General features: G+C 40.4%; 2 protein-coding genes across 4 annotated transcripts; one reads left to right on the plus strand and one right to left on the minus strand.

The window, feature by feature from the left end:
• Positions 1–446: 446 nt before the first annotated feature.
• On the plus strand, positions 447–1,938 carry zgc:162608 (uncharacterized protein LOC100037332 homolog). The gene is made up of 3 exons (XM_046074558.1): positions 447–545; positions 634–727; positions 872–1,938. Exons 1-3 carry the CDS (start codon positions 458–460, stop codon positions 1,725–1,727), a joined length of 1,038 nt encoding a protein of 345 aa, XP_045930514.1. The 5' UTR covers positions 447–457; the 3' UTR covers positions 1,728–1,938.
• A 96-nt stretch (positions 1,939–2,034) lies between these two features.
• Positions 2,035–5,721, minus strand: LOC123986158 (zona pellucida-like domain-containing protein 1). Of its 3 annotated transcripts, none has more exons than XM_046074262.1 (11): positions 5,589–5,721; positions 5,018–5,145; positions 4,665–4,891; positions 4,276–4,466; positions 4,063–4,135; positions 3,877–3,974; positions 3,659–3,742; positions 3,382–3,553; positions 2,853–2,955; positions 2,733–2,756; positions 2,035–2,599 (listed from the first exon to the last, which is right to left on the minus strand). In XM_046074262.1, exons 2-11 carry the CDS (start codon positions 5,109–5,111, stop codon positions 2,493–2,495), a joined length of 1,173 nt encoding a protein of 390 aa, XP_045930218.1. In that variant the 5' UTR covers positions 5,112–5,145; positions 5,589–5,721; the 3' UTR covers positions 2,035–2,492. The 3 variants fall into 3 exon arrangements, with proteins under 3 accessions (XP_045930218.1, XP_045930219.1, XP_045930216.1); XM_046074263.1 differs by having other exon boundaries at positions 5,018–5,150; XM_046074260.1 differs by having other exon boundaries at positions 5,575–5,714.
• Positions 5,722–9,661: the final 3,940 nt, after the last annotated feature.

The following is a 9,661-nucleotide window of genomic DNA, read 5'->3' on the forward strand; positions in this document are numbered from 1 at the left end:
TGACACACTTTCTTTAAATCAATACTGGAAGAATGCTTTTAAGTTTTATGAAAGGTCAACTCTGGAGGCTATTGGCAAAGTGAGGACACTTTATGAGGACATGACGTGTGTGCGTGTGTGTGCGTGTGTGTGTGTGTAGCTCTGTGAGTATGTGTTTGTTGTGTTCTGTCATCATCAATCAATGACCCGCCACGTGTTGTCTGTTGACTCACTGAGTCTGGGCAGCGACTCTGGTAATAAGGACCTTTATAAGTCAGACGAGAGGAGAAGTCAGTCTGCAGACCCTTGATCCACAGGTAAAGCCAGCCACTTTTTCAAATATTGATCTTCTTGTCTTCTGTATTAGACTAAGAAGGGACTGTTTGTAAAAGGAATTATAGATGCATAGATTATAGAAGCAATCATTGATGCAAATGTTCAGCATTCAGTCATTTCTTCGTTGTAATGTGAAATTCACATGTATTTCTCTCATCTGTCCCTCCACAGAAAGCTAAACATGCATCTAAAAGCTGTGCTCCTCGCCCTGTCCTTCATGACATCTTCAGGTATACATGTCTCCTCAAATGCTGTTTAATACCCTTTATTTTGCACTGTACTTTGTTTTTTCATTTATGTTTGCTTTGTCTGTACTAGCATATCCACTCCCCCGTAACACCAGGGAGGCAACCTGGACAGATTCAAAGGACAACAAGGCTCATGACAAGACAGAACGCACAAAAGATGTGGCGTAAGTTGACTAAACTTAGTATAGTAAAACAGTTAAAGACATGAAATTGATTTGCATCCATACACTCAAGTCAAGGTGAAATATTTAAATAAAATAATTATCCAAACACCTTCTAATGGAGTGCTTTTGTCTCTCTTTGCTCAGTCAAATCTATAAGAGCCACATAGACAGCAGTGATCTTTACAACCAAGATGATCACAGCAAAAACCCTGTGACAGATGAGATGCAACACAAAATCATCATGGAGTCGGAGCGTCTGCGTACCCGTTTGCGCCAAGAGCTGGCTGAGCTGCAGGAGAGATTGTCCACATCTGCCGCCCACCCCAGCTCCACCCTGGCCAGCATGAGGGAGCGCTTGGCTCCCCTTATTCAGCAACTCCAGAGTTCTCTCAGCAGCAACACCCAAGATCTGTGTAGCCAGCTGAGTCTCTATCTGCAGGGCCTGGAGACAGCAGAGTCCCAGCCAGATGCCAGTCCGTCTCCCTATCAGGAAGCCTTCCTCTGGATTAGCCAAACACTGGAGCACAGCAGCTCCAAGGTGGCTGACATCATCAGCGACTTCCATTCTAAAACCATCCGGGTGATCGATCATCTTAAAGAGATCAGCTCTAGTGAGGAAGAGGCAACCAAGTCAGAGCTCTGGCGGGAAATAAGCTCCAGTTTGGGACAGGAAGTGAGTTCACTGAGGTTGGAGGCGCAGAACAGGGTGGAGGCTCTCAAAGCGGAGCTTGCTGCTGTGCTAGAAACTGCACAGACTCATAAGGCTGAAGTGACAGCCAGCATGGAGCGGTTCTGCCAACATGCAGCCCTGCAGAGCAAAGTGTTTCAGGCAAGGATGGAGAGGCAGTTTGAAGGGCTGGAAGAGAAGCTGGAGGTCCAGGGAGTTTCCAGCCTGTCTGCTTCTTCGTCCTCCTCGCCCCTGCAGCCAGGTGGCTCTTTGCAGGAGGACTTTTCAATGAAACTCTCTGCTCTGATCCAAGACATACTGCACTCAGTGTAGTGACAGAGACAGCTGTACATTTTAAACAAAACACTACTAATTCACTGCCGTTATAGTCCCTTTTAAATGATTCATTTCACTTGAATTCTTGCCATTGTGTAGGCAAAGTGAGTAGCCTGTAAATATTTATAAATGCATGGTTTTGATTGATGTATTTGTTTCATTCTGTATGTGAAAGAGTGTGTAAATGTCAGTATTTACTGTTCCATGTAAAAAGATGCTGCTTGTAGAGAGTAAAGTTATTGACGATACAAATTGCTGTAATTATTTTTAACTACGTAATTTCAACCACAGAGTGCAACACCAACCTGATTTCAAACTTTATTTTTAATCTGTACAAAACATAGCAACAGGTCTGACTTATAAGATGTAGATTCTATTTTGTTCAAAGCAATGCAATCAATATACAAGAGACCCAGAAATTGTTTCTAACAGGTCAGACTGTCAGTGGGCAGAAAAACAACCATTGCCAAAGCAAATTTCTAATAACATACAAAACCTTTTTTTTCTCTACAAATATTTCAGGTTTGTCTTCATTACAGATAAATGACTCCTGCATGCATATGCTGTAAGTATAGACAGAAAACATTACATCAGTATTTGCTTGGTCTCCATGGTCACCTGATCAGAACATTCGATTGCTACTGGAAAATTATCAGATTTTATGGTCTCACAATAAACATACAGTTACAACATGGTATGAGGCGATGAGGCGAAGACAGTTTGCCAGTTGATCTGTCAATCAAAGGCATGAGGTAATCGTCTTCAGGAGGATCCAGCCAACAGCAAGGCAGTAGTAGCCAAGCCAAACACCACTCCCACCACCAGGCCCGCCACGTTCACAACATTCCTCCCTGATGCCGCACTTTTACCTGATTCACGCAGAGGGAGATTAATGGAGATTACTACATGGATTATCGTAATATTTAACATTTATGTTATTTAATTTTTTTAAGATATTAACATTTATTTCAACAATGATGAATGTGATCAAAATATACTTACTGGATCCAGGTTCATATGGACTGTCTTTTGTAGGAAAGAATAAGAAAGTGAGTCAGTAAGAAAAAACTTTTCAACTTTTAATAAAGGTTCACTACAGTGGTGTTTTTTACTGGGTCTAACCTTGTCTGGCAGTGTAGAGAGGTCCAACTGAAACAGTGGCAGAATCACGGCTTTCTTCTCCAAAAGGAGTCAAAGATCGTTTTTTTCTCATATTATTACAGGCCTGAAAAACAACCAACATCAAACATCCAGTTGGGTTCAGTTTCATCTATGATGATAAAAATCGAAAAAGAAATCACAATGACCTGGGGTTGAAGGTGCTGACCATGAACCGCATCACCCTTGACTGGAATATGTTCAGCAAGGGCTGCTGTTGCAGTCATTTCCCATCTCTCTCCCTAAATATCCTGTTTTTCCACAAATTTCTAACAACATTATCAGTAGCAACTATTAAATGTTTTAGGTTTATTGAGGCATTTAATGTGGCTCAATACTGAGGAGAAAACATTACAACTCCTAAGACTCCTAAAACAGGTAACCTGGTGATAAATTCAAAGCCATTCAAACCTGTGAAATATTGTCTTATGGGTACCTCACTTTGTCTGGTGTCTTTAAAGCAGAGTCATTTGTTCTTGACTTTTCAACTTACAGACAGCAGCTCTTGACATTTGCTTGGCTCACAGAGTCTCAGTATGCAGTGCAGATAGATGCTGGACATTGCCTGGTCACGGTGCTGAACAAAGCGGAAGGCTTCAAAGTTAAATCGGGCAACCGTAGAAATGCCATTGCTTGTCACAGTTGTCCTTTGGTCCACTGAACAGCTAGTGGAGAATTAATTAGATTTAGTTTATATTATGTATTTTCAAAAGTGAAATTATATTATTTCCCCCATGTATTAAGCTATACTAAGGATGTGTGCTCCATACCCAGTGAAGAAGTTTAACTGTTCATTTTGCGACATGTTGTAAGCAGAGGGAGTAGCAAAGCAGTGATCCAGCAGTACATTCAAACTGAAAACAGGACATTGGGCCAATGAGTAACTGTTTGCCACAAAAATACACTGTGCTTACTTTTATTTCAATATTTGTGTTCAGATGAACAATTTCACTATAAGCACCCACGTATCCAAATGGGCTTTGCTTACTTTCCTGTGAGGTTAACAGCCTTGACCTCCACATAGACCTTGCTCCGTAGCTGAAGTCCTGTTGGAGGTACCACTAACGGGTAGCTATAGTTAGTGTCCTGGAGAAATAAGACATTTCAATAACTTAAGTCAAGAGAAATGTCTCTATAGCATGTCTAAGGCAACTGAATGCCAGTTTGTACTTACATTAAAAACACTCATTTTCAGTGTATCAATGAAGGATCCATTATTATCACTGGTTGCCACAGAAACTGAGGAGCTAACATACAATGGAAAAGAGAATTACTGCAAGTACATGTCAATGTCATGTGCTTAGATATTTACAACTTGCTTAAATAATCCTCTTAGAAATATCCTTTTCGCCAAATTTTGGCTTTTTTAAGTTGGACTGTTACTCACGCCACAATCCGTGTGTTGTTGATCAGGTACTCCAGCGGGTAGCGGCAGGAGAAGTGATAGTAGAGGTCTGTGGCGTAGCTGATCAACCCTAGGCTAGATCTGGGTGTGTCAATGTACCCTGTGATGATAACTGACTGGACACTTAAGAAGTTGCTGAAGGGACCTGTGGGGTCTGGGGCCTCATCCACAATCTGAACAAGACAACAAAAAACACAATTATTACATAACCTTCTGTATTGCCACATAACCCTCAATGAAATGTTCCGTTAAAATTCCTGTTGCAGTAAAAGCCCTGCAGCTAGTGTCTGTTTGACTACATGTCAGTATCTCCCTAATCTTTCCAGTGATTAAACATTATTCTGCTCATCTTCTGCCAGACATCCTCTGACCTGCAGAGACTGGCGACAGGGGTTATTCTGACTGCTGTTAACAGGAAGCTGGTAACGGATGATCGGAGGGTCCACACTGGTGTCGACCAAGCCCTGGCACTCCGAAGTATTGTGGTTTCCGTTCAGAGCCAGGTCTGTGCTGTTGAAGCCTGCCCACTGAGCTGTGCACAGGTTGATCTGCAGGGTGATGGTATTTGGGCCACAGTTAACTGTCAGGTCTGAATTTTCTATGAAAGAGGGGGAAGAGAAACCAAGGAGATTGAAAAGATAGCGCTGTTTTAATATTTTGATTTTGAGGCGAAATTAATATCTTTGCTGCTGCAAAGACCCAGGGGGAGTAATAGTTTACCTACCTGGGGTCCTGTCATATGTGGACGAGCAGTTGAAGAGACACAGAGCTGGCTGCAGGAACACAACCAGCAGAGGGAGGCAAAGGTAAAGAGTCATGCTGTCTGGAGGAGGCTCAGCCAGACAATCAGTCCTGTACTTAGATGAACAAACAATAAACAATTTCAACAATAATTTAAAAATACAACAAAATAAAACTTAAATAACATTTTAAACAGCCTCAGCGCAGAGGCACATAAATAGTGATTATTTAGAGAAAAAAATCAACGTACGATGGAACAATTTTTATGTGACTATAAATTCCAGCAAGAGATTGAGTTGCAAATTTGATTGAATTTAAAATCAATGCATTTTAAACCAATGTGACCAATGTGACAACCTGAGGAGGCCTTACCTTAGCTAGTACCTGAACAGGTGTCACAGAAGTGGCTTTTATAGTATTTGACAATTTTATGACACCTAAACCCTAGAGGTGTGACTCCTAAGACCTCCCTTCAACTAATTATAGACCCCTATGTACACACACACACACACACACACATATACACGAAAGCACACACACTTCCACATTTTTACCGTGACGTCTTGTTTAGTCAGTTGCAGCTCCTGGCAGTGTTCACTGTGAGATCTTTTAATCCAGCAGATTAACGTGTCAGTAGGATTTGACACAGTTCCCTCGGGTTAACTACATCTGCTGTTTCAGGTTTCCCTCCCTCAAAAATGATTATTGAAGAACAAAGTTGAACAACCAGCCAACAGAGAGCTGTTGGCTGGTTGTGCTAACTTGTTGCAATTTTCTAACTGTCAACATAATAGTTAGCCATTACCAGATTTCATCCATATTTCTACTTTTTGCCCATTCAGGGCACAGGTACTAAAAAACCTGCAGGTTCTTGATTTAACACACTAACTATTGAATACAGTTGTGATTGGTAAAACGACTGAAAAGAGAAATTATTAAAACATAAATGCATTTTATATGCTACTTCTGATTATACTGTATTAATAACCCCATAAATAGCTGATACACTGCATTACAAATAAATCACAAATCTTCTTATTCAGAACCAAAAACGTCAACAATGCTTTTCTCTGAAAAAAGATCTGTCTTGAATAACAGATACATGTCTTGAGAATGAAACACCTTGAATGGCTGAAAGGTGATCATGCTTGTCATGCAATGAAATACTCAGCCAACCAAGACTAACCTTTGTTCATTTCCCTCTACATAGTAGCTATAGGCCACAGCTGCCACTGCGCAGAAGAAGCCCCATTGTTTCTGAGAAATCTAGAATGAAAATCTGAATCATTGTTTTTGCCAAAGTGCCCATGGTGAGAGAAGATATTTGTTACTGTATCCATAGATGCGTCACTCTTTTACAGTCTCTTTTGTCCTCGTCAGTGTCAGTGATGATTTTACCTCCAAGCACACTTGTGCTTCCTGTGGAAATAACATTCTAATCACATTCTACAGTTTGTTTTCCTATAACCTATAATAGTTGCTGGGTCAGAGATAATGTCTGGATCAAGATGTCTGATGCTCCGAATTGATGGGTCAGAATAAACCACAAATAACCCATCAAATAATCATGTGAACTGTTATTTGCACATATTTCTTTATAGTAAGTACATTTTTGAAAAGAACATATTGGTACCCCCGATGAAAACAATGTATTTCACATTTTAGGGATTTTGGTAGATAAACGAAGGATTAAGTGTTCCTTAATGGGGTGAGAAAATGTTCCTACTTTGGATAAGATAAACTTTTTTTTTTAAATGCACGTCATAAAGCTGAAAACAGGGCTGACATTTTGGAGATACATTGCTGTCATTGGGCAGTGACAACATGTGCATTTTATTGACTTAAAAGTAACTGGCTACATTAGTATATTGTTATTAGAATTGGACAGAACAGAATAGAAATCAATCATACACTCACCTAAAGGATTATTAGGAACACCATACTAATATTGTGTTTGACCCCCTTTCGCCTTCAGAACTGCCTTAATTCTACGTGGCATTGATTCATCAAGGTGCTGAAAGCATTCTTTAGAAATGTTGGCCCATATTGATAGGATAGCATCTTGCAGTTGATGGAGATTTGTGGGATGCACATCCAGGGCACGAAGCTCCCATTCCACCACATCCCAAAGATGCTCTATTGGGTTGAGATCTGGTGACTGTGGGGGCCATTTTAGTACAGTGAACTCATTGTCATGTTCAAGAAACCAATTTGAAATGATTCGAGCTTTGTGACATGGTGCATTATCCTGCTGGAAGTAGCCATCAGAGGATGGGTGCATGGTGGCCATAAAGGGATGGACATGGTCAGAAACAATGCTCAGGTAGGCCGTGGCATTTAAACGATGCCCAATTGGCACTAAGGGGCCTAAAGTGTGCCAAGAAAACATCACCCGCACCATTACACCACCACCACCAGCCTGCACAGTGGTAACAAGGCATGATGGATCCATGTTCTCATTCTGTTTACGCCAAATTCTGACTCTACCATCTGAATGTCTCAACAGAAATCGAGACTCATCAGACCAGGCAACATTTTTCCAGTCTTCAACTGTCCAATTTTGGTGAGCTCTTGCAAATTGTAGCCTCTTTTTCCTATATGTAGTGGAGATGAGTGGTACCCGGTGGGGTCTTCTGCTGTTGTAGCCCATCCGCCTCAAGGTTGTGCGTGTTGTGGCTTCACAAATGCTTTGCTGCATACCTTGGTTGTAACGAGTGGTTATTTCAGTCAAAGTTGCTCTTCTATCAGCTTGAATTAGTCGGCCCATTCTCCTCTGACCGCATTTTCGCCCACAGGACTGCCGCATACTGGATGTTTTTTCCCTTTTCACACCATTCTTTGTAAACCCTAGAAATGGTTGTGCGTGAAAATCCCAGTAACTGAGCAGATTGTGAAATACTCAGACCGGCCCGTCTGGCACCAACAACCATGCCACGCTCAAAATTGCTTAAATCACCTTTCTTTCCCATTCTGACATTCAGTTTGGAGTTCAGGAGATTGTCTTGACCAGGACCACACCCCTAAATGCATTGAAGCAACTGCCATGTGATTGGTTGATTAGATAATTGCATTAATGAGAAATTGAACAGGTGTTCCTAATAATCCTTTAAGTGAGTGTATATATCTTTTGGTATTATGTTAATAATTTATTTGTGCTTACGTAATAATGTATCAGTGATAATGATCCAATTATAGTCTTATGAAAGCTTACATTACATAGCTGGAAATCATTATACAGATTATTAAGTTAGCTAACGTTGATTATTTAGGTAAAAGCTAAATTACATAACAACAAAATGGCTATAAGCTACAGCTCAGACAACAGCTGACAGTGAAAGCAAAAGTCTGATCAGTGAGGGAAGAAATCTTTTTAGCCAGATGCCACGATAATATCTAGCCTGAAATTTTCCCACAACCTTCTAATGCAGTGAGCCCAAGCGTTTTCAAAAAAATTATCCAATACTTGCTTAAATTTCTTTATTAACTAAAGCAGTTTAAGTCATAAATTTAATCAATTCAGTGAGTTATGGGGGTTTTATGTTCTTCTAATTTTGTCGGTGACAAAGTGTAAACCAAGTGAAAACCAAGACACAACTGAGGGATGCTTTATTCATCCTTTTTGGAATAACAGGTTTGGTACAGGTGAGAACAGAGATTAGTTTGGGGTATTCTCACATTTAACATGAATAGTAAATTAGTTATTTTAGTGCAGGCTGTGAAAAGAAACATCTCTACTGAAACACAAAACAATTAACTTAGTTTCCATCTATATATATATATATATATATATCTCTGTGTATGTCTTCACTTGTAAACCAAACTCCGATGTCAGTCTCTCACGGCCCTAATGCTGCCTCTGAACTGTGGTCCTCAACAGGACCTGCATTTCCACTGTACTCTGCAGTCCTGTCTTCCCTCAATCCCTTCGCACAATGTTACTGCTCGTCTCTCTCAGGGTAATAAATGGGTCAAAGACGGACAGGACCGCAGAGTACTTCCACCTGTTAACTGACCCTGACTGCTCTATTGACTTACATTGTAAAAAAATATATATATAAAAATAAACATTAGGAAACACCATAATATTTTAAGTAGTAAAACACACACACACACACACACACACACACACACACACACACACTCTTTTGTTTACATTTGTTTTGTCTCTTGGAACCTGTAAACGGCTTTCATCTTTGTGACACATAGAATCAACGCCTTTGTGACATCATCAAATTCTTGGGTTTTAGAACTGCACACAGACCAGAAAATCCATTCTAGACTTCTCTGTCGAACAATAGAGCCATCTATTTCGTTGCACTGTTTATATAGAGCTGTTCAAGACACAACTTCAATAATAATCAGTACAGAAGTAGCTTTTCCTGTTTCCAGAAATGTCTAACATATTTGAAGTGAATTCAAGACAGAATTTGTCAAGCGCAACTATGGAAAAAGACTCACCAAGATACCTGCAGTGGAAGCTCTCCAGACTACAAGAAAAGTATAGGAACGAAAGAGAATTCTGGTCAAAGGACTGTATTCAACACAGCAAAGATGTCCAAATTTGGGAAGACACAATCCAGGCTCTCCAATTAGAGTTGGCAGCTATAAAAGAGAGGGAGAGTCAACT

Source organism: Micropterus dolomieu, linkage group LG17 (genome assembly GCF_021292245.1).
Source record: "Micropterus dolomieu isolate WLL.071019.BEF.003 ecotype Adirondacks linkage group LG17, ASM2129224v1, whole genome shotgun sequence".
In the NCBI taxonomy this organism is placed as follows: Eukaryota; Metazoa; Chordata; class Actinopteri; order Centrarchiformes; family Centrarchidae; genus Micropterus; species Micropterus dolomieu.

Excerpts from the sequence above, each read along its gene's own strand:
- zgc:162608 (XM_046074558.1), top strand. The coding sequence starts at position 458 with ATGTATTTCTCTCATCTGTCCCTCCACAGAAAGCTAAACATGCATCTA. Across the intron at positions 546-633 it reads GTCCTTCATGACATCTTCAG|CATATCCACTCCCCCGTAAC; the intron begins GTATACATGTCT and ends TGTCTGTACTAG. Across the intron at positions 728-871 it reads GAACGCACAAAAGATGTGGC|TCAAATCTATAAGAGCCACA; the intron begins GTAAGTTGACTA and ends CTCTTTGCTCAG.
- LOC123986158 (XM_046074260.1), bottom strand. Across the intron at positions 3,975-4,062 it reads TGAAAATGAGTGTTTTTAAT|GACACTAACTATAGCTACCC; the intron begins GTAAGTACAAAC and ends TTATTTCTCCAG. Across the intron at positions 2,757-2,852 it reads TCTCTACACTGCCAGACAAG|ACAGTCCATATGAACCTGGA; the intron begins GTTAGACCCAGT and ends TTCCTACAAAAG.